The following is a 25,304-nucleotide window of genomic DNA, read 5'->3' on the forward strand; positions in this document are numbered from 1 at the left end:
AATAGTAGTTATTTTCTTGTATATAGGGGTCAGTATTATAGCAGTTATATAACTTGTATATAGGAGAAGTATTATAGTAGTTATATTCTTGTATATAGGCGGCAGTATTATAGTAGTTATATTCTTGTATATAGGGGCAGTATTATAGTAGTTATATTCTTGTATATACGGGCAGTATTATAGTAATTATATTCTTGTATATAGGAGCAGTATTATAGTAGTTATATTCCTGTATATAGGAGCAGTATTATAGTAGTTATATTCTTGTATATAGGGGCAGTATTATGGTAGTTATATTCTTGTATATAGGAGCAGTATTATAGTAGTTATATTCTTGTATATAGGGGGCAGTATTATAGTAGTAATATTCTTGTATATAGGGGCAGTATTATAGTAGTTATATTCTTGTATATAGGAGCAGTATTATAGTAGTTATATTCTTGTACATAGGGGCAGTATTATAGTAGTTATATCCTTGTACATAGGGGCAGTATTTATAGTAGTTATATCCTTGTACATAGGGGCAGTAATATAGTAGTTATATTCTTGTACATAGGGGCAGTATTATAGTAGTTATATTCTTGTATATGGAGGCAGTATTATAGTAGTTATATTCTTGTATATAGGAGCAGTATTATAGTAGCTATATTCTTGTATATAGGAGCAGTATTATATTAGTTATATTCTTGTATATAGGGAGCAGCATTATAGTAGTTATATTCTTGTATATAGGGGCAGTATTAGGGCATGACCACACATGGCGGAATTCCTCCGCAACTGTCCGCATCAATGCCGCACAGAATCTGCGTTGCAGATTCTGCAGCGGATCTGCACAAAATGTGCAGAAAATTGATGCGGACTGGCCGCTGCGGACTGCAGGAAAAGTGCTTCTCTTCTCCCTATTCAGTGCAGGATAGAGAGAAGGGACAGCACTTTCCCTAGTGAAAGTCAAAGAAATTCATACTTACCGCCCGTTGTCTTGGTGACGCGTCCCTCTTTCGGCATCCGGCCCGACCTCCCTGGATGACGCTCCAGTCCATGTGACCGCTGCAGCCTGTGCTTGGCCTGTGATTGGCTGCAGCCGTCACTTACACTGAAACGTCATCCTGGGAGGCCGGACTGTAGACAGACGCAGGGAGTTCTCGGTAAGTATGAACTTATATTTTTTTTTACAGATACATGTATATTGAGATCGGTAGTCACTGTCCCGGGTGCAGAAACAGTTACTGCCGATCGCGTAACTCTTTCAGCACCCTGGACAGTGACTATTTACAGACGTCTCCTAGCAACGCTCCCGTCATTACGGGAGCCCCATTGACTTCCTCAGTCTGGCTGTAGACCTAGAAATACATAGGTCCAGCCAGAATGAAGAAATGTCATGGTAGTAAAAACAATACGCTCCGCAGCACACATAAGATCTGCGGACTTCATTGCGGAATTTTGACTCTCCATTGAAGTCAATGGAGAAATTCCGCCATGAGTCCGCAACCAGTCCGCCACTGCTCCGCAACAGACAGAGCATGCTGCGGACACCAAATTCCGCTCCGCAGCCTATGCTCCGCAGCGGAATTGTACGCATCGTGTAAACGAACACTGCTAAATTAAAGTGAAAGTCAATGGAGAAACGGCTCCGCTGCGGATTAACGCTGCGGAGTGTCCGCAGCGGAATTTAAGTGAAATTCCGCTATGTGTGAACCCGCCCTAATAGTAGTTATATTCTTGTATATAGGGGGCCGTATTATAGTAGCTATATTATTGTATATAGGGGCAGTATTATAGTAGTTATATTCTTGTATATAGGGGCAGTATTATACTAGTTTTATCCCTGTACATAAGGGGTAATATTATAGTAGTTATATTCTTGTACATAGAGGGCAGTATTATAGTAGTTATATTCTTGTATATAGGAGCAGTATTATAGTAGTTATATTCTTGTATATAGTGAGCAGTATTATAGTAGTTATATTCTTGTATATAGGAGCAATATTATAGTAGTTATATTCTTGTATATAGGGGCAGTATTATAGTAGTTATATTCTTGTATATAGGGGGCAGTATTATAGTAGTTACATTCTTGTATATAGGGGGCAGTATTATAGTAGTTATATTCTTGTATATAGGAGCAATATTATAGTAGTTATATTCTTGTATATAGGAGCAGTATTATAGTAGTTATATTCTTGAATATAGGAGCAGTATTATAGTAGTTATATTCTAGTATATAGGGGCAGTATTATAGTAGTTATATTCTTGTATATAGTGAGCAGTATTATAGTAGTTATATTCTTGTATATAGGAGCAATATTATAGTAGTTATATTCTTGTATATAGGGGCAGTATTATAGTAGTTATATTCTTGAATATAGGAGCAGTATTATAGTTGTTATATTATTGTGTATAGGGGCAGTATTATAGTAGTTATATTCTTGTGTATAGGAGCAGTATTATAGTAGTTATATTCTTGTATATAGGGGCAGTATTATAGTAGTTATATTCTTGTATATAGGGACAGTATTATAGTAGTTATATTCTTGCATATAGGAGCAGTATTATAGTAGTTATATTCCTGTTTATAGGGGCAGTATTATAGTAGTTATATTCTTGTATATAGGAGCAGTATTATAGTAGTTATATTCTTGTTTATAGGGGCAGTATTATAGTAGTTATATTCTTGTTTATAGGGGCAGTATTATAGTAGTTATATTCTTGTATATAGGAGCAGTATTATAGTAGTTATATTCTTGTATATAGGAGCAGTATTATAGTATTTATATTCTTGTATATAGGTAGCAGTATTATATTAGTTATATTCTTGTATATAGGGGTAGTATTATAGTAGTTATATTCTTGTATATAGGGGAAGTATTATAGTAGTTATATTCTTGTATATAGGGGGCAGTATTATAGTAGTTATATTCTTGTATATAGGGGCAGTATTATAGTAGTTATATCCTTGTATATAGGGGCAGTATTATAGTAGTTATATTCTTGTATATAGGCGGCAGTATTATAGTAGTTATATTCTTGTATATAGGGGCAGTATTATAGTAGTTATATTCTTGTATATATGGGCAGTATTATAGTAATTATATTCTTGTATACAGGAGCAGTATGATAGTAGTTATATTCCTGTATATAGGAGCAGTATTATAGTAGTTATATTCTTGTATATAGGGGCAGTATTATCGTAGTTATATTCTTGTATATAGGGAGCAGTATTAGAGTAGTTATATTATTGTATATAGGGGCACTATTATAGTAGTTATATTCTTGTATATAGGAGCAGTATTATAGTAGTTATATTCTTGTATATAGGGGGAGTATTATAGTTGTAATATTCTTGTATATAGGGGCAGTATTATAGTAGTTATATTCTTGTATATAGGAGCAGTATTATAGTAGTTATATTCTTGTATATAGGAGCAGTATTATAGTAGTTATATTCTTGTATATAGGAGCAGTATTATAGTATTTATATTCTTGTATATAGGTAGCAGTATTATATTAGTTATATTCTTGTATATAGGGGTAGTATTATAGTAGTTATATTCTTGTATATAGGGGAAGTATTATAGTAGTTATATTCTTGTATATAGGGGGCAGTATTATAGTAGTTATATTCTTGTATATAGGGGCAGTATTATAGTAGTTATATCCTTGTATATAGGGGCAGTATTATAGTAGTTATATTCTTGTATATAGGCGGCAGTATTATAGTAGTTATATTCTTGTATATAGGGGCAGTATTATAGTAGTTATATTCTTGTATATATGGGCAGTATTATAGTAATTATATTCTTGTATACAGGAGCAGTATGATAGTAGTTATATTCCTGTATATAGGAGCAGTATTATAGTAGTTATATTCTTGTATATAGGGGCAGTATTATCGTAGTTATATTCTTGTATATAGGGAGCAGTATTAGAGTAGTTATATTATTGTATATAGGGGCACTATTATAGTAGTTATATTCTTGTATATAGGAGCAGTATTATAGTAGTTATATTCTTGTATATAGGGGGAGTATTATAGTTGTAATATTCTTGTATATAGGGGCAGTATTATAGTAGTTATATTCTTGTATATAGGAGCAGTATTATAGTAGTTATATTCTTGTACATAGGGGCAGTATTATAGTAGTTATATCCTTGTACATAGGGGCAGTATTATAGTAGTTATATCCTTGTACATAGGGGCAGTAATATAGTAGTTATATTCTTGTACATAGGGGCAGTATTATAGTAGTTATATTCTTGTATATGGAGGCAGTATTATAGTATATAGTAGTTATATTCTTGTATATAGGAGCAGTATTATAGTAGCTATATTCTTGTATATAGGAGCAGTATTATAGTAGTTATATTCTTGTATATAGGGAGCAGCATTATAGTAGTTATATTCTTGTATATAGGGGCAGTATTATAGTAGTTATATTCTTGTATATAGGGGGCCGTATTATAGTAGCTATATTCTTGTATATAGGGGCAGTATTATAGTAGTTATATTCTTGTATATAGGGGCAGTATTATAGTAGTTATATCCTTGTACATAGGGGGTAATATTATAGTAGTTATATTCTTGTACATAGAGGGCAGTTTTATAGTTGTTATATTCTTGTATATAGGATCAGTATTATAGTAGTTATATTCTTGTATATAGGAGCAGTATTATAGTAGTTATATTCTTGTATATAGGGTGCAGTATTATAGTAATTATATTATTGTATATAGAGGGCAGTATTATAGTAGTTATATTCTTGTATATAGGGGCAGTATTATAGTAGTTATATTCTTATATATAGGGGGCAGTATTATAGTAGTTATATTCCTGTATATGGGGGGCAGTATTATAGTAGTTATATTCTTGTATATAGGGGGTAGGATTATAGTAGTTATATTCTTGTATATAGGGGGCAGTATTATAGTAGTTATATTCTTGTATATAGGGGGCTGTATTATAGTAGTTATATTCTTGTATATAGGGGGCAGTATTATAGTAGTTATAGTCTTGTATATAGGGGGCAGTATTATAGTAGTTATATTCTTGTATATAGGGAGCAGCATTATAGTAGTTATATTCTTGTATATAGGGGCAGTATTATAGTAGTTATATTCTTGTATATAGGGAGCAGTATTATAGTAGTTATATTCTTGTACATAGGGGCAGTATTATAGTAGTTATTTTCTTGTATATAGGGGCAGTATTATAGTAGTTATATCCTTGTACATAGGGGGCAGCCTTATAGTAGTTATATCCTTGTACATAGGGGCAGTAATATAGTAGTTATATTCTTGTACATAGGGGGCAGTAATATAGTAGTTATATTCTTGTACATAGGGGCAGTATTATAGTAGTTATATTCTTGTATATAGGAGCAGTATTATAGTAGTTATATTCTTGTACATAGGGGCAGTATTATAGTAGTTATATTCTTGTATATAGGAGCAGTATTATAGTAGTTATATTCTTGTATATAGGGGCAGTATTATAGTTATTATATTCTTGTATATAGGGGCAGTATTATAGTAGTTATATTCTTGTACATAGGGGCAGTAATATAGTAGTTATATTCTTGTACATAGGGGCAGTATTATAGTAGTTATATTCTTGTACATAGGGGCAGTATTATAGTAGTTAGATTCTTGTACATAGGGGCAGTATGGTAATACCTAGTTTATTAAATGTCTTTCCTATGTAAATTATAAAGAATGTACTGCTCCATTGATTTTACATGATATTGTGGCCGGAGTTGCTCTTTAGTAGCAGTCTACAGTCTTATGTGACTGGTCAGTGATCAGGGGATTTACGGATCTTACAATTTCTGGGTACCAGTGTTGGTTTTCTCTGCTTACAGAGCTTTACATATAATTGGAGAGCTCTGGAGCCAGGTGCATGTGGGCGGCTATTGCTGTCAAGGGGCCATTAAACACAGCAGTGGGCTGTGAACCTGGATTGTATAGCAGAGTGCAGATAAACAGCATTATCATTGTGTCCCTGCCACCAAACAACCCGGCTTATAAATAGATTTCTGCAGCGAACGTTAAATAATCCTTAGTTCTTAATGTCAAACTTGTGTTCTGTCTCTAGATAGAAGCAAGAGGTTCTTTTATGTTTTTACATGTTGCATTGCTTAACTTGGTTCTAAATGGGGTCAGAGATGTCACGTCAGCTCATACTGAATGCAATCACAGTTTCTTTAGTTGTACCAGTTCATGGCACGATGGGAAAAGTGTCCTGTTTATTTTATTGAAAAAATTCTTTATATGAGTTTTCTATTTTTTGGGTAAATAATGAAAACTTCAGAATTTTTTACATTTTCTGTTTCCTTACACTTTCAAGATCTCTGCTTGCTGCAATGAATAGGAACATGCTTACATTTAGAGGCTGGAATCCTGTAGTGCCCTGTTCACACAGAAAAAATCTGTCTCAGAATTCCTTCAGGAATTTTGCCTTGGGGGTTTTTTCTGATTTCAATAGGAGGTCAGAGGCGGCACCTCGGCAAGATAGGACGTTCCGCAGTTTTTTTTCCGCGAGCAGCTACAAGCTGCCCGGGAAAAAAAATACGCCTCCACATACCATTGAAATCAATGGGGAGGGATTTCAGCCGTTTCCGCGTAAAAAAAAAAAAACCTGTGTGAACAGGGCCTTATACTTCTCATAGCTGAGAGTTTGCTACAAGATATCTAGCCGCTTTATAAATACATAAGCAGCACAAATCTCTGGTCCTGATAGTTTGTTACAATGTATCAGTGGAGTCTAGGCTGTTTAGCTCACAGAGTATACTGGTTACCATTGTAGCAAACCCTCAGCTGAGAGAAGTACTGTATTAGGTCTATATGTGTTTTCAGCTACTGGAGATGATCAAGAATTTTCCCTTTCACTGACAGCAAGCAGACACAAGGAATGGTACGGATGTGAACACAAGGGCTATTTGCCCCTTTTCTACCCTCAGCTCAGTTTTAATTTGACTTTGAGCTGAAGACTTGAGACAGACAGGCTGCCTGACAGGCTCACATCAAAGGCTGCGGTTGTTAGGCAGTGTATCCCTAGCAACCAGACTGTCAAACAGGACTTAACTGTTCAGCTTAGAGCAAGATTGACACTGTGCAGACAGCAGAGAAGAGGGGAAAACAGCCGTCATCCTACATTCATAATCAGAGCATTAGAAAAATGGAGATCCCCTTTAAATTTAGTGTCGAAGCTTCATGTGTCAAGATTAGAATAAAGGTAGAAAACTTCTGTACCGACTACCTGATGTCTTGCTGGGACATCTCGCTGTACGGCAGGTTCAGTTTCACAATGTGATCGCTGACAAGCTCTTCCATACTCGCTTTAAAACCCAATGTCTGCTGAAAACCCGGAGCCACGGACTGGACAAAGGGTCTCATTTCATTTGGCAACCATAAGACCTAAAAAATAAAAAGATGACTACCTGAGGATCCAGACGTGAGACAAGTCATAGGTGATACCTGCATGTAGACCGATATAAAGGACTATATATCAATGTCTTATACCACAGGGACAGGCAATTGGACCACACAGGTAGCCCATATAGTGGCGCATGACTCAAGGTGGCCATGTTGGCAGATTTTGCTGACAATCTAATGCCTGTAGCCCTCCATAATTGGGAGGATCGACCAACAAATATCTCAAGTTTATGGCCACCTTCTTCAATATCTCAGATTCTGTTATAGGGTGGGGGTACTATACAGCTCCCACAACACTGCTCATCTATGGCAAGAGGCAGTGAATGCTTCAAATCTTACTATGAATTACTTCTCTTCTTGCAGTACCACTTTTTACCACTACCAGTTTCTAGTACCTTCTATATACTCCTATGCAACAGCGCCCCCATCTCTAATGTAGCGGAGATCTGATTCACAGGTAAAAATCATGTTTGAAATGTAAAAACTTTACAGTAAATCATCCCAAAGAGAAAGCAGGGAAATAATAGTAATCAGCGAGAAGAGCTCTGCAACAATTCTATTTTCACAACATAGTTGCTACTATCCCTCTAAGCTAATATATTAGTGCTTGATCATAGAGATCAGAGATTTTTTGGACATATTTATATATACCAGTTTTGGATCAATAGCGGCCTCATTGATAACTTCCAGTGTCCGGTTGATCCAAGTGTCGCGGTAGGGATGATCCTCCGGAGGGCGATAAAGGTCAAAGAGCACCGTCTTATTGGCACGGTCAGCAAGGCTTAGGAAATCGATCAGTTTGTAAATGGACTGATTCATAGCCCTCTGCTGGTCTGTATCGGACAAGATTTCCATATGGGAAAATGGTGGATTCTGGGGAACAGGAAAATGTAGATTAAAGCAATAGCAATTTTTAAATGAAACTTTAGAATAACTTAATAATATATCGGAAAGGGGCGCCATTATAACCAGCAGCACTTCTAAAGAAGTCTCCAAGGTTGATCGGCTGATCGGCTGATCAGAAACCATACCTAGTCGACTACCCCATTGATTCCGTCAAAACGACGGAACCCCTGCATAACTGACACAAACGGAAACCATTGGCACCGGATTCGTCACCATTGAAATCAATGGTGATAGAAACGGAAACCTTTGGTTTCCGTTTGTGTCAGTCAGGGTCCCATCCTGACGGAAAGCTCCGATGGAACATCGGTACGGGACCCTAGCACAGATGTGAACGAAGCCTAACTCATCCACCTTTCTAATGATAATGACATGACTCTGCTGACACTGTTCAAGTCTACAAAGCAAAGCTGACAAATGAGCTACAGAAAACATCAGCCTATTGTGCCTGCTCTAACCAGAGAGAAATAAAAAAAAACAGCCGCACAATTGCCCAAAAGTGGATGGGTCCAAGCCTTCCAGGGTCAGGGCCAAAAAAGCCTAGCCAGTAAAGCATACCCAGTAAAATATAATCCAAAATCAGGCAGTGCTCCAAAGATATGGGTGAAAAATGTGTGGGACTTTATTTATCCACATTTCACATGATCCATAGAGCATTGCTCAAAGGAAGAGATAAAATATAATTTAAAAAAGCAATGAATACAATTTTTTTTTATTATAAAACCTAATTGAAATAATATGTTGTTTCCTGATAATACATCCATTAAAATCTATCATGATAAAAAAAAACCTCCTTAGGCAGTAGATGTTTATAAAATTTCATCAAGCCAGATACTGTGCGTCTATCCTGTGTTTCGGGGTCTTTTTCCATCCCTCTGCCTTCTGAAAATAGAGATCTTCTCTTCCCATGCATGCTGAGTAAATGGGCATTACCTGGTGTGATGCAAAATTCTCAGTTTGGAGTACTAAATGGAGAAGCAAAGGACCCCCTTTCTCGTGACAGGTGGAAGTCCCCAAAGTGGAAACCCCTTTTATCAGACATTTATGGCATATATTGTGGATATGCCATAAATGTCTCAGATGTGTATACCCCTTTAAGTTTTATTGCAGCTCTTGGTACAACCTGCAAAAGTGGCCCTCGAACTAGAAACGGTTGTGAACCCCTGACATACAGTATCTCCCTTTAAATGAGCGGGGAACTGTATAAAGCGGACACTGGCCTTACCTGTGAAAACCACTTCCCAGCATTAAGAGTTTTCAGCATAACCCAAAGTGAGTAGGCGACATTGATGACGGTAAAGATCGGAGACATTTCCTCCACGTTTGTTGTTCTTTTTAAAGTGCTGTCGTGCATAAGAAAGGGGACGCCATCATAACTGGAAGGGAAAACATTACTGTCATTCGTGGTAAATATAAGATCAGTCGCAGACCATACGCACTGAGCACTGGACAAACGCCACAAATGCAACACATAAGCCTCCATTTATACGGTGACAATGACGGACTTGTTAAGAATCCTGGATCAGGAGCACAAAACATTGAATAAATCAGCTCAGTGTTCAGATCTACACCACAATAATTGTTTATTGCATGTAAATCATCAACAACTGTGGGACCATAAGTACCAGCAACCCTTATTTACTAATACGTAATAAAGCACAGGAAAACAACTTGTAAAATATCATATCAAAATAGGAAAAGGACAGGGACATATAACATCTGACAATATTATAACATCCCAAGTGATAATGAATTCAGAAAAGACAAATTAAAAAAAAAAAGAGTTTTCTTATATTTCATATTTTTCTTTGCTTACATAATACTGCCTCCTATATACAAGAAAGTAACTACTATAATACTGCTCCTATATACAAGAAAGTAACTACTATAATACAGCCCCCTATATACAAGAAAGTAACTACTATAATACTGCTCCTATATACAAGAATATAACTACTATAATACTGCCTCCTATGTACAAGAAAGTAACTACTATAATACAGCCCCCTATATACAAGAAAGTAACTACTATAATACTGCTCCTATATACAAGAAAGTAACTACTATAATACAGCCCCCTATATACAAGAAAGTAACTACTATAATACTGCTCCTATATACAAGAATATAACTACTATAATACTGCTCCCTATATACAAGAATATAACTACTATAATACTGCCCCTATGTACAAGAATATAACTACTATAATACTGCCCCTATATACAAGAATATAACTACAATAATACTGCCCCTATATACAAGAATATAACTACTATAATACTGCCCCCTATATACAAGAATATAACTACTATAATACTGATCCTATATACAAGAATATAACTACTATAATACTGCCCCTATATACAAGAATATAACTACTATAATACTGCTCCTATATACAAGAATATAACTACTATAATACTGCTCCTATATACAAGAATATAACTACTATAATACTGCCCCTATATATAAGAATATAACTACTATAATACTGCCCCCTATATACAAGAATATAACTACGATAATACTGCCTCCTATATACAAGAATATAACTACTATAATACTGCTCCTATATACAAGAATATAACTACTATAATACTGCCTCCTATATACAAGAATATAACTACTATAATACTGCTCATATATACAAGAATATAACTACTATAATACTGCCTCCTATATACAGGAATATAACTACTATATTACTGCCTCCTATATACAAGAATATAACTACTATAATACTGCCTCCTATATACAGGAATATAACTACTATAATACTGCCTCCTATATACAAGAATATAACTACTATAATACTGCCCCCTATATACAAGAATATAACTACTATAATACTGCCCCTATATACAAGAATATAACTACTATAATACTGACCCTATATACAATAATATAACTACTATAATACTGCCCCATATACAAGAATATAACTACTATAATACTGCCCCCATATACAAGAATATAACTACTATAATACTGCCCCCTATATACGAGAATATAATTACTATAATACTGCCCCTATATACAAGAAAGTAACTACTATAATACTGCCTCCTATATACAAGAATATAACTACTATAATACTGCCCCCTACATACAAGAATATAACTACTATAATACTGCCTCCTATATACAAGAATATAACTAGTATAATACTGCCTCCTATATACAAGAATATAACTACTATACTACAACTCCTATATACAAGAATATAACTACTATAATACTGCTCCCTATATACAAGTAACTACTATAATACTGCCTCCTATATACAAGAATATAACTACTATAATACTGCCTATATACAAGAATATAACTACTATAATGCTGTCACTATATACAAGAATATAACTACTATAATACTGCCCCTATATACAAGAATATAACTACTATAATACTGCCCCTATAAACAAGAATATAACTACTATAATACTGTCCCCTATGTACAAGTATACAACTACTATAATACTGTCCCCTATGTACAAGTATACAACTACTATAATACTGCCTCCTATATACAAGAATATAACTACTATAATACTGCACCTATATACAAGAATATAACTACTATAATACAGCCCCTATGTACAAGAATATAACTACTATAATACTGCCCCTATATACAAGAATATAACTACTATAATACTGCTCCTATATACAACAATATAACTACTATAATACTGCCCTTATATACAAGAATATAACTACTATAATACTGCCCCTATATACAAGAATATAACTACTATAATACTGCCCTATATACAAGAATATAACTACTATAATACTGCCCCTATATACAAGAATATAACTACTATAATACTGCCCACTATTGTAAAGGATCTGCCTGACACAGCTTCTGTGTCGACGCCTGTGGTTAATCAGTCTGCACCTGCTCCTAGGTCTCATAGATCTCGATCTGCTACCACTCAGGCTGGTAGGCTCAGGAGTGGGAGAACCTATCATAGCCTGGCCAGACGGTTCTAGCTCCCGCCCTCGGCCTATTTATACCTTCATTTCCTGCTTGTCTTTGCCTGTGATTCTTTCCTGTTTCCTGGCTCTGCTGCTCCTGCTATTATTATTGACTTTGCTTCATTTTGACCCTGGCTTTACTTACTACGCTCCTGCTCTGCGTTTGGTACCTCGTACACTCCTGGTTTGACTCGGCTCGTTCACTACTCCTGTTGCTCACGGTGTTGCCGTGGGCAACTGCCCCATTTCCCTTTGCTTCTGTGTACCCTTGTCTGTTTGTCTGTCGTACACCTATTGAGCGTAGGGACAGTCGCCCATTTGTACGCCATCGCCTAGGACAGGCCGTGCAAGTAGGCAGGGACTGAGTGGCGGGTAGATTAGGGCTCACGTGTCTGTCTCCCTACCCCATCATTACACCTATATACAAGAATATAACTACTATAATACTGCCCCCTATATACAAGAATATAACAACTATAATACTGCCCCTATATACAAGAATATAACTACTATAATACTGCTCCTATACACAAGAATATAACTACTATAATACTGCCCCTATGTACAAGAATATAACTACTATAATACTGCCCCCTATGTATAAGAATATAACTACTATAATACTGCCCCCTATATACAAGAATATAACTACTATAATACTGCCCCCTATATACAAGAATATAACTACTATAATACTGCCCCCTATATACAAGAATATAACTACTATAATACAGCTCCTTATATACAAGAATATAACTACTATAATACTGCTCCTATATACAAGAATATTACTACTATAATCCTACCCTCTATGTACAAGAATAGGGATCTGAACAGGTAAGTGCATTGTGATTCAAGATTACATTGGCATTCCCCTTTAAGGCTGGATTCACACGAGCATGTTCGTCCCGTAAAGGACGGAATGTATTTCGGCCGCAAGTCCTGGACCGAACACAGTGCAGGGAGCCGGGCTCCTAGCATCATAGTTATGTACGACGCTAGGAGTCCCTGCCTCGCTGCAGGACAACTGTCCTGTACTGTAATCATGTTTTCAGTATGGGACAGTAGTTCCACGGAGAGGCAGGGACTCCGAGCGTCGTACATAACTATGATGCTAGGTGCCCGGCTCCCTGCAGTGTGTTCGGTCCGGGACTTGCAGCCAAAATACATTCCGTCCTTTACGGACCGAACATGCTCGTGTGAACCCAGCCTAAGAGTTGTCTGGTATTAATGTGACACTGTATAGATTTCTATGTGGTCGGATAATGCGGTGCACTGTGATCTTTTTACATCTTGTACAGATGAAGTCTTATTCTCTTTTTTCAGATATAGATCAGTAAATCATAGATAATCTGGTTTCTGGTGTAAGGGGGGGGGGATTATTTAAGGGCCATTTTGCTCTCAGGTTTTTCGCCGTTCAGCCTTCTCCTCGTTCACACGGAGATTGTCGTGCTGGGGGGGGGGGAGCAGCATCTCCTTTATCAGACCGCAGAATTAATCGCTGGACTCCGTCCCATCAGTTCATTTACAGATAAATGCTACACCGAGGACAATCCCTGCCTCAGATCTTACAACTGGAGCCACCACTTTGTAAAACCTTTATCTCCTCAAACATCTAATGGGACAATCTCTCTGCTAACTCCACCGGTCATGAAACCCCCATTTTCTTGTCCCATTTTTTAAGTTGTCATAGAAATTAGAAAGGACAAAACACTAGTGTCAGTGCCGCCGTTATCAATCAGTCAGATCACTTCTATTATGTGAAAGCTGGAATCCTATTAGTTACTATGGACAATAATGATACAACTGAACAATTGCCCAGGGCCCCTGTTTTCTAGGGTGCCCACAAGGATTCGACCGGCAGGAACAACCTAGGAGAGGAACATAAAAATGTTAACTGCCCCGGACCACCAGGGACTGTATGGATACAGTATGTAGATATTATTTGGATACAGTATGTAGATATTATTTGGATACATTATGTAGATATTATTTGGATACATTATGGAGATATTATTTGGATACAGTATGTAGGTATTATTTGGATATAGTATGGAGGTATTTGGATACAGTATGGAGATATTATTTGGATACAGTATGAAGATATTATTTGGATACAGTATGGAGATATTATTTGGATACAGTATGGAGATATTATTTGGATACAGTATGGAGGATTATTTGGATACAGTATGGAGGATTATTTGGATACAGTATGGAGATATTATTTGGATATAGTATGTAGGTATTATTTGGATATAGTATGTAGTTATTATTTGGATACAGTATGGAGATATTATTTGGATACAGTATGGGGATATTATTTGGATACAGTATGGATACATTATTTGGATACAGTATGGGGATATTATTTGGATACAGTATGGAGATATTATTTGGATACAGTATGGAGGTATTATTTGGATACAGTATGGAGGTATTATTTGGATACAGTATGGAGATATTATTTGGATACAGTATGGAGATATTATTTGGATACAGTATGAAGATATTATTTGGATACAGTATGGAGATATTATTTGGATACAGTATGGGGATATTATTTGGATACAGTATGGATACATTATTTGGATACAGTATGGGGATATTATTTGGATACAGTATGGAGGTATTATTTGGATACAGTATGGAGGTATTATTTGGATACAGTATGGAGGTATTATTTGGATACAGTATGGAGGTATTATTTGGATACAGTATGGAGATATTATTTGGATACAGTATGGAGGTATTATTTGGATACAGTATGGAGGTATTATTTGGATACAGTATGGAGATATTATTTGGATACAGTATGGAGATATTATTTGGATACAGTATGAAGATATTATTTGGATACAGTATGGAGGTGTTATTTGGATACAGTATGTAGGTATTATTTGGATACAGTATGGAGATATTATTTGGATACAGTATGGAGATATTATTTGGATACAGTATGGAGATATTATTTGGATACAGTATGGAGTTGTTATTTGGATACAGTATGTAGATATTATTTGGATATAGTATGGAGATATTATTTGGATACAGTATGGAGATATTATTTGGATACAGTATGGAGATATTATTTGGATACAGTATGGAGGTATTATTTGGATACAGTATGGAGGTATTATTTGGATACAGTATGTAGTTATTATTTGGATACAGTATGTAGGTATTATTTGGATATAGTATGGAGGTATTTGGATACAGTATGGAGATATTATTTGGATACAGTATGGAGGTATTATTTGGATACAGTATGGAGATATTATTTGGATACAGTATGGAGGATTATTTGGATACAGTATGGAGGATTATTTGGATACAGTATGGAGATATTATTTGGATACAGTATGGAGATATTATTTGGATACAGTATGGAGATATTATTTGGATACAGTATGGAGGATTATTTGGATACAGTATGGAGGATTATTTGGATACAGTATGGAGATATTATTTGGATATAGTATGTAGGTATTATTTGGATATAGTATGTAGTTATTATTTGGATACAGTATGGAGATATTATTTGGATACAGTATGGGGATATTATTTGGATACAGTATGGATACATTATTTGGATACAGTATGGGGATATTATTTGGATACAGTATGGAGATATTATTTGGATACAGTATGGAGGTATTATTTGGATACAGTATGGAGGTATTATTTGGATACAGTATGGAGATATTATTTGGATACAGTATGGAGATATTATTTGGATACAGTATGAAGATATTATTTGGATACAGTATGGAGATATTATTTGGATACAGTATGGGGATATTATTTGGATACAGTATGGATACATTATTTGGATACAGTATGGGGATATTATTTGGATACAGTATGGAGGTATTATTTGGATACAGTATGGAGGTATTATTTGGATACAGTATGGAGGTATTATTTGGATACAGTATGGAGGTATTATTTGGATACAGTATGGAGATATTATTTGGATACAGTATGGAGGTATTATTTGGATACAGTATGGAGGTATTATTTGGATACAGTATGGAGATATTATTTGGATACAGTATGGAGATATTATTTGGATACAGTATGAAGATATTATTTGGATACAGTATGGAGGTGTTATTTGGATACAGTATGTAGGTATTATTTGGATACAGTATGGAGATATTATTTGGATACAGTATGGAGATATTATTTGGATACAGTATGGAGATATTATTTGGATACAGTATGGAGTTGTTATTTGGATACAGTATGTAGATATTATTTGGATATAGTATGGAGATATTATTTGGATACAGTATGGAGATATTATTTGGATACAGTATGGAGATATTATTTGGATACAGTATGGAGGTATTATTTGGATACAGTATGGAGGTATTATTTGGATACAGTATGTAGATATTATTTGGATACAGTATGTAGATATTATTTGGATATAGTATGTAGGTATTATTTGGATATAGTATGTAGGTATTATTTGGATACAGTATGTAGGTATTATTTGGATACAGTATGTAGATATTATTTGGATACAGTATGGAGATATTATTTGGATACAGTATGGAGATATTATTTGGATACAGTATGGAGATATTATTTGGATACAGTATGGAGATATTATTTGGCTACAGTATGGAGATATTATTTGGATACAGTATGGAGATATTATTTGGATACAGTATGGAGGTATTATTTGAATACAGTATGGAGATATTATTTGGATACAGTATGGAGATATTATTTGGATACAGTATGGAGATATTATTTGGATACAGTATGAAGATATTATTTGGATACAGTATGGAGGTGTTATTTGGATACAGTATGGAGATATTATTTGGATACAGTATGGAGATATTATTTGGATACAGTATGGAGATATTATTTGGATACAGTATGGAGATATTATTTGGATACAGTATGGAGTTGTTATTTGGATACAGTATGTAGATATTATTTGGATACAGTATGTAGATATTATTTGGATACAGTATGGAGGTATTATTTGGATACAGTATGGAGATATTATTTGGATACAGTATGGAGGTGTTATTTGGATACAGTATGGAGATATTATTTGGATACAGTATGGAGATATTATTTGGATACAGTATGGAGATATTATTTGGATACAGTTGGCAGCGTTTGGCAGACACACAAATGTCAAGATTGGGCAGCCCTTTTTTAGATACTGCCACAGTGTCCTCTGTAGATACTGCCACACACCCCTAGATAATTCCAGTGCCCTCTGTAGATACTGCCACACACCCACAGTGCCCTCTGTAGATGTTGCCACAGTGTATTATTTGGATATAGTATGGAGGTATTATTTGGATACAGTATGGAGGTATTATTTGGATACAGTATGGAGATATTATTTGGATACATTATGTAGATATTATTTGGATACAGTATGGGGATATTATTTGGATACAGTATGGAGGTATTATTTGGATATAGTATGGAGGTATTATTTGGATACATTATGTAGATATTATTTGGATACAGTATGGAGATATTATTTGGATACAGTATGGAGGTATTATTTGGATACAGTATGGAGATATTATTTGGATACAGTATGAAGATATTATTTGGATACAGTATGGAGATATTATTTGGATACAGTATGGAGATATTATTTGGATACAGTATGGAGGATTATTTGGATACAGTATGTAGGTATTATTTGGATACAGTATGGAGATATTATTTGGATATAGTATGTAGGTATTATTTGGATATAGTATGTAGATATTATTTGGATACAGTATGTAGTTATTATTTGGATACAGTATGTAGGTATTATTTGGATACAGTATGTAGGTATTATTTGGATACAGTATGTAGGTATTATTTGGATACAGTATGGAGATATTATTTGGATACAGTATGGGGATATTATTTGGATACAGTATGGAGGTATTATTTGGATACAGTATGGAGATATTATTTGGATACAGTATGGAGATATTATTTGGATACAGTATGAAGATATTATTTGGATACAGTATGGAGGTGTTATTTGGATACAGTATGGAGATATTATTTGGATACAGTATGGAGTTGTTATTTGGATACAGTATGTAGATATTATTTGGATATAGTATGGAGATATTATTTGGATACAGTATGGAGATATTATTTGGATACAGTATGGAGATATTATTTGGATACAGTATGGAGGTATTATTTGGATACAGTATGGAGGTATTATTTGGATACAGTATGGAGGTATTATTTGGATACAGTATGTAGGTATTATTTGGATATAGTATGTAGGTATTATTTGGATACAGTATGTAGATATTTGGATACAGTATGGAGATATTATTTGGATACAGTATGGAGATATTATTTGGATACAGTATGGAGATATTATTTGGATACAGTATGGAGATATTATTTGGATACAGTATAGAGTTATTATTTGGATACAGTATGTAGATATTGTTTGGATACAGTATGTAGATATTATTTGGATACAGTATGGAGGTATTATTTGGATATAGTATGGAGGTATTATTTGGATACAGTATGGAGGTATTATTTGGATACAGTATGGAGATATTATTTGGATACAGTATGAAGATATTATTTGGATACAGTATGGAGGTGTTATTTGGATACAGTATGGAGATATTATTTGGATACAGTATGGAGATATTATTTGGATACAGTATGGAGATATTATTTGGATACAGTATGGAGATATTATTTGGATACAGTATGGAGTTGTTATTTGGATACAGTATGTAGATATTATTTGGATACAGTATGTAGATATTATTTGGATACAGTATGGAGGTATTATTTGGATACAGTATGGAGATATTATTTGGATACAGTATGGAGGTGTTATTTGGATACAGTATGGAGATATTATTTGGATACAGTATGGAGATATTATTTGGATACAGTTGGCAGCGTTTGGCAGACACACAAATGTCAAGATTGGGCAGCCCTTTTTTAGATACTGCCACAGTGTCCTCTGTAGATACTGCCACACACCCCTAGATAATTCCAGTGCCCTCTGTAGATACTGCCACACACCCACAGTGCCCTCTGTAGATGTTGCCACAGTGCCCTCTGTAGATGTTGCCACAGTGCCCTCTGTAGATATGCCACACACACCCCTTGTAGATATGCCACACACACCCCTTGTAGATAGTGCCACACACACCCCTTGTAGATAGTGCCACACACACACCCCCATTAGACCTCTCCATTGGGGCTCCCTCTAGGAGTGGAATCCCCAGCCAGAGCGTTGCCAACGCTTTGGCCAGGGATTCCTCTGCTGGAGGAGCCCCTGATGTCACTGTCCATACACAGTGACGTCAGGGGATCCTCTTGGACTGGAATGTGATGTTAGGTGCAACCCCAGAGCCGGTGTCCCAGAGCGGAGCACTAGTATAGGCTCTGCTCCGGAACTCTGGGGAAGCAACTGACATCAGTGTCCATATATGGACAGTTTGTGTATAGGTTCAGACAGCACCAGATACGTGGAAGGGTGAAGTTTTGCACGGATAGGGGCCCAACCCAAACATAAAAGAGTATCTGGCACACCAATTTTGAAACAAAGGCATTTTTTATTTTGTTTTTGTTTTTAATGCCAGTGGCAGAGTGCGACGTTTCGGTCTAAGTGACCTTCATCAGGCACTGGAATAATTAAAGAACAGTAGTCAATATGAGAATGTATATCATACAATACAAGATATAAGGGAAGGGGGGGGAACAAAAGGGTATAAAAATCACTACATAAATACATGTTACTCTGAACAAGTGTATAAAGACGTTAAGGTTTATCAAACTCCAAAAGGCAAAGAAAACAATAAGTGAAATAATGAGTAAAAATAAACACAACTACAATCAGGAGTAGGTAGAAAACATCCAAATACAGGTATGGATAAAGCATTATATTGTCACAACAAGAATTACATCTAAATAAATTTGAACAAAGCAGTACAATTGAGTGGATAATTACACTCATGTCATTTCTATTCCTTAACCTGTGTCCTCAGATACCACCACTCAATTGTACTGCTTTGTTCAAATTTATTTTGATGTAATTCTTGTTGTTTCCCCCCCCCCCTTCCCTTATATCTTGTATTGTATGATATACATTCTCGTATTGACTACTGTTCTTTAATTATTCCAGTGCCTGATGAAGGTCACTTAGACCGAAACGTCGCACTCTGCCACTGGCATTAAAAACAAAAACAAAATAAAAAATACCTTTGTTTCAAAATTGGTGTGCCGGATACTCTTTTATACATATATGGACAGTGATGTCAGGTGCTTCCCCAGAGCTGGAGTCCCGGAGCAAAGCCGCTTCTAGCACTCTACCTAGGATTCCAGCTCTGCTCCTGACATCACTGTTCATATATGGACAGAGATGTCAGGGGCAACCCTAGAGCTGGAGTCCCGGGCAGAGTGCTAGTAGTGCTCCTACTGGGACTCCAGCTGTGCTCCTGACATCACTGTCCAGCTCTGGGGAAGCCCTAGACATCGCTGTCCATATATGGACAACAATGTCAGGGAATTCCACAGAGTCCCGAAGCAGAGCCGATACTAGTGCTCTGCCGGGACTCCGCTCTGGGGAAGACCCTGACAACACTGTCCATATATGGACAGCAATGTCAGGGAATTCCACAGAGTCCCGGAGCAAAGCCGATACTAGCGGCTCTGTGTCCCGCGGGCCGCAGATGACAGCCTCAGGGGCCGCATGCGGCCCGCGTGCTTGAGACCCCTGGGATACAGTATGTAGGTATTATTTGGATACAGTATGGAGATATTATTTGGATACAGTATGGAGATATTATTTGGCTACATTATGTAGATATTATTTGGATACAGTATGGAGATATTTGGATACATTATGTAGATATTATTTGGATACATTATGGAGATATTATTTGGATACAGTATGGAGGTATTATTTGGATACAGTATGAAGATATTATTTGGATACATTATGTAGATATTATTTGGATACATTATGGAGATATTATTTGGATACAGTATGGAGGTATTATTTGGATACAGTATGGAGATATTTGGCTACATTATGTAGATATTATTTGGATACATTATGGAGATATTATTTGAATACAGTATGGAGGTATTATTTGGATACAGTATGGAGGTATTATTTGGATACAGTATGGAGGTATTATTTGGATACAGTATGGAGGTATTATTTGGATACAGTATGGAGATATTATTTGGATACAGTATGGAGATATTATTTGGATACAGTATGGAGATATTATTTGGATACAGTATGTAGGTATTATTTGGATACAGTATGAAGATATTATTTGGATACAGTATGGAGATATTTGGATACATTATGTAGATATTATTTGGCTACATTATGTAGATATTATTTGGATACATTATGGAGATATTATTTGGATACAGTATGGAGGTATTATTTGGATACAGTATGGAGATATTTGGCTACATTATGTAGATATTATTTGGATACAGTATGAAGATATTATTTGGCTACATTATGTAGATATTATTTGGATACATTATGGAGATATTATTTGGATACAGTATGGAGGTATTATTTGGATACAGTATGAAGATATTATTTGGCTACATTATGTAGATATTATTTGGATACATTATGGAGATATTATTTGGATACAGTATGGAGGTATTATTTGGATACAGTATGGAGATATTTGGCTACATTATGTAGATATTATTTGGATACATTATGGAGATATTATTTGGATACAGTATAGAGGTATTTGGATACAGTCTGAAGGTATTGTTTGGATACAGTATGGAGGTATTATTTGGATACAGTATGGAGGTATTATTTGGATACAGTATGGAGGTATTATTTGGATACAGTATGGGGATATTATTTAGATACAGTATAAAGGTGTTATTTGGATACAGTATGGAGGTATTATTTGGGTACCGAATGGCAATATTGTGTAGACATTTTATGGCAGTATTTAGGTGTAAAGATTTGTCTACAAAGTGCATATGTACCGTTGTGTATATATATATATATATATATATTTTGAAATTATGAGAATTGTTTAGAAATTACGAGGACGGCGGCTGCTTTAGTTGTTGCTCCGGACCCCATTCTTTATTATCCGGCCCTGTTGCCACTATTCGATACACAAATAGTGGAGATTTATCAATAGTGTCGTAATAATGAAGGAAGAGCAAGTAGTGGTGTTTTTGTCGCAATTTATGCCAAATTTATCATGGATTCCGTATTATATTCGTACAACTCACTGGACACACTTCTCTTCCTTATGCCACAGCATGGTTGTCATATATGCTCCAATAATTTTGCCTGTAAATATGGTGCTAGCAGACTATACATTTGGCGTGACCATTGCCGCTATTTGCTGCGCCCACTCAAATCTGTCGTACATGCTGTAGATAAAAATGAAAAAAAATCTGGTGAATTTCGTTTGATACATGTGCGCCATCGTGTATTAAAAGTCATAGATGAAGAAACATCATTTTTTTTGCACAGTTTTTCGGATATGGTGGGATTTACATGGCGGATATTAGAAAGAGTTTGTGGATTAGACCTTACCTGATTCTGACGTCGGTCTCCAGGCCGTCACCTCCAAGCTCAATGGTTTTTTCAAAGGACATCTTGGTATTTTCCGGCGCAAACTGCAGTGGAATAAGACAAAATACTTTTTAGAGAGTTTATTTTCCTTACTAAGTAATGTATAGGTGCTTCCCATATGTACAACTTCACCCCATCTCACAAGCTGATCATAGGGTAACTCCCTGCTGGGGACCCTAATAATGTTTTTGGATAGGGGTTGTCTAAATCTGTGCTTCCCTATAAAACCTGTACAAAGAGGAGACAAAAAACATCCTACAGGATGCAGTGCTAGCAGATTTAGGAAGGTAAGGAGTTTTATACTCCAGTCACATCCAGAGCTGCATCATAGTTTTGCTTGTTTCAGGTCAGCTTCTGAGTTCACATCTCCCTGCTTCCCTTGCTGGTTCAGTGTCTATACACAGGGTGACTATAAAAGATACTGGGGCACATTATTGTTTTAAGTAGATTTGGGACAGAAAAAATTGAGATGGGCCACATTTATATTGTGTCTGATTGCCAAAATTTGTGTGCGCTCCTTGAGCGTCAGTTTTCAACTCTTTGGGGGGGGGGGGGGGGTGTGGTTAAAACATTTCTGGTGTCATTGATTGGCCACCATTATTTAAAAATTCACATAAATTCTTGTGTCCGGTTTTAAAAAAAATCTTTAATAGCGCCGGAAAAAAGAAGGGCAGCAAAATGTATCTTTTTAGAAACGTTTCCCACAGTGTTTACAGGAGGAACTGTAGAGTAGTCTGAAAAAAATGATATATCTCCCAGAATGAAATACAAAAGGGTTTAGTTTAGTATATTGTATTGTCAGATTAGCTATTAGGGGCGTGTCTGTCAGCACGATGTTGACAGATTCCAACAGAAAAGCAGTTCTGGATGTAACCGAAGTAATAAAAGACAAGAAAAGCATTTTCGAAGTTCTTATGTACGATGATGTAACATGATATTCAGAAGTGGAGTGATGCTTTATATAGCTGTGCTGAACAAATATGGGAGATAATGCAAAATCGGTAAGGTGTCGAGTGTCTGAGAGGCGGGCTGACCACATGACCCTTATATCTATAACAGAGAAGTCTCCTATCCACCAGGCTGTAAGGATTCTCTACGGTAAGTTCATACGCAAGTGTCTGGCCCTCAGGTGGACACTCACCGTCGGTGATCCTCTGTGTCCTATTAGCAATGGTTTTGCCCCAAGCGTCCCCTTCTCTCTAATGCAGGGGGAATACATCCCCAGTGGTAAGAAATACAGAACTAGCAGCATGGCGATATACGGACTGATTATCATCACCCGAGAGACTGAAAATATAAACAGACATAAAGAGTAAAAATGAAAAATAAATTTTAAAAATTTACATTTTAAAGGGGAAGCGCCACTAAAAATGGATAATCCAATAGTGATTATTGACTAGTCCCCTTCAGACTCCCTAAGGCCCTGTTCACGCAGAGTTTTTCTGTTCTTCAGGAATTTTGAGGCAGATTTTGACCTGCCGGCAGAACATTTGCCGTGTTTTTCTTGGCGTTTTTCGGCCACGGCCAGTGAGCACCGTGGGAAAAATCCGCCGCAAAAAATGCTTTCTCTGCCTCCCATTGATGTCAATAGGAGGTCAGAGACGGAAATTAAATATTTTTTTTCTAAGATCCTCTAACAGAATGATGTCACTTGCCAATATATTATTCTTAAAAATGATGTCACTGTCCACTTCTTTGGATCCCAGACAGCCTCAAAGCAAATGCGGGTGACGTGTTTTCCTGAAGCTGCCCATACACATTTGATAAAAGTCGTGCAAAATGTCCAACACCTGGCTGACAACTATGTGTACGGAATGACCGTCTGATTACAGATTGTTTGCCCCTTCGAGCAAGCGCCCCCCCCCCCCCCCCACCCGGCATGCGATCGGTTGTACGAACAATCTGATGTATGCTTGATAGGTCGCGATGGCTGATCATAATCCAACTTGTGTGGCTGACTTTAAGTGACGCCATATACAATGGTTACTTGGGTTTCCAGAGCGGGGTCATTACAAATATTGTTTCCAGGTATTAATGCTTATGTTATGTGTCACCCGAGAGCAGTGCATTGTGGGAGCTTAGATAACAGTGATACAGTTAGAGCCTAGCAGTTAGGTCACAAGACTGACAATGGGGTGGAGCTAAACTGCTGACTGTTTCCAAGGGCAACCAGCAGGATTTTGCAAACAGCTCTGAAGGTGAATGGAGAAAATAAAATATTGGTACAAGAGCATTAAAATAAAACAACTACCAAGTCTCAGAAGACTGAAAAGTGTGAACTGCGGTCTAATGAATAAGGTAGGGCTTCTGAAAGCAAATCTTGGGGACTATAGCTGCAGGGTGGAGGAGGGATCCCGTATCAATGTCCACA

At 36.2% G+C, this 25,304-nt stretch overlaps 1 protein-coding gene across 1 annotated transcript in view; it reads right to left on the reverse strand.

The window, feature by feature from the left end:
• GDPD4 (glycerophosphodiester phosphodiesterase domain containing 4) overlaps positions 1-25,304 on the reverse strand; it is a 96,528-nt gene that overhangs the window by 20,404 nt on the left and 50,820 nt on the right. The window contains exons 8-12 of the mRNA XM_075851359.1: positions 24,075-24,220; positions 22,895-22,977; positions 9,557-9,707; positions 8,080-8,301; positions 7,253-7,410 (exon numbers count right to left, since the gene is read on the reverse strand). Coding sequence (XP_075707474.1) covers positions 7,253-7,410; positions 8,080-8,301; positions 9,557-9,707; positions 22,895-22,977; positions 24,075-24,220 — 760 coding nt within the window. The remainder of the gene's footprint in view (positions 1-7,252; positions 7,411-8,079; positions 8,302-9,556; positions 9,708-22,894; positions 22,978-24,074; positions 24,221-25,304) is intronic.

Source organism: Rhinoderma darwinii, chromosome 2 (genome assembly GCF_050947455.1).
Source record: "Rhinoderma darwinii isolate aRhiDar2 chromosome 2, aRhiDar2.hap1, whole genome shotgun sequence".
Classification (NCBI taxonomy): domain Eukaryota; kingdom Metazoa; phylum Chordata; class Amphibia; order Anura; family Rhinodermatidae; genus Rhinoderma; species Rhinoderma darwinii.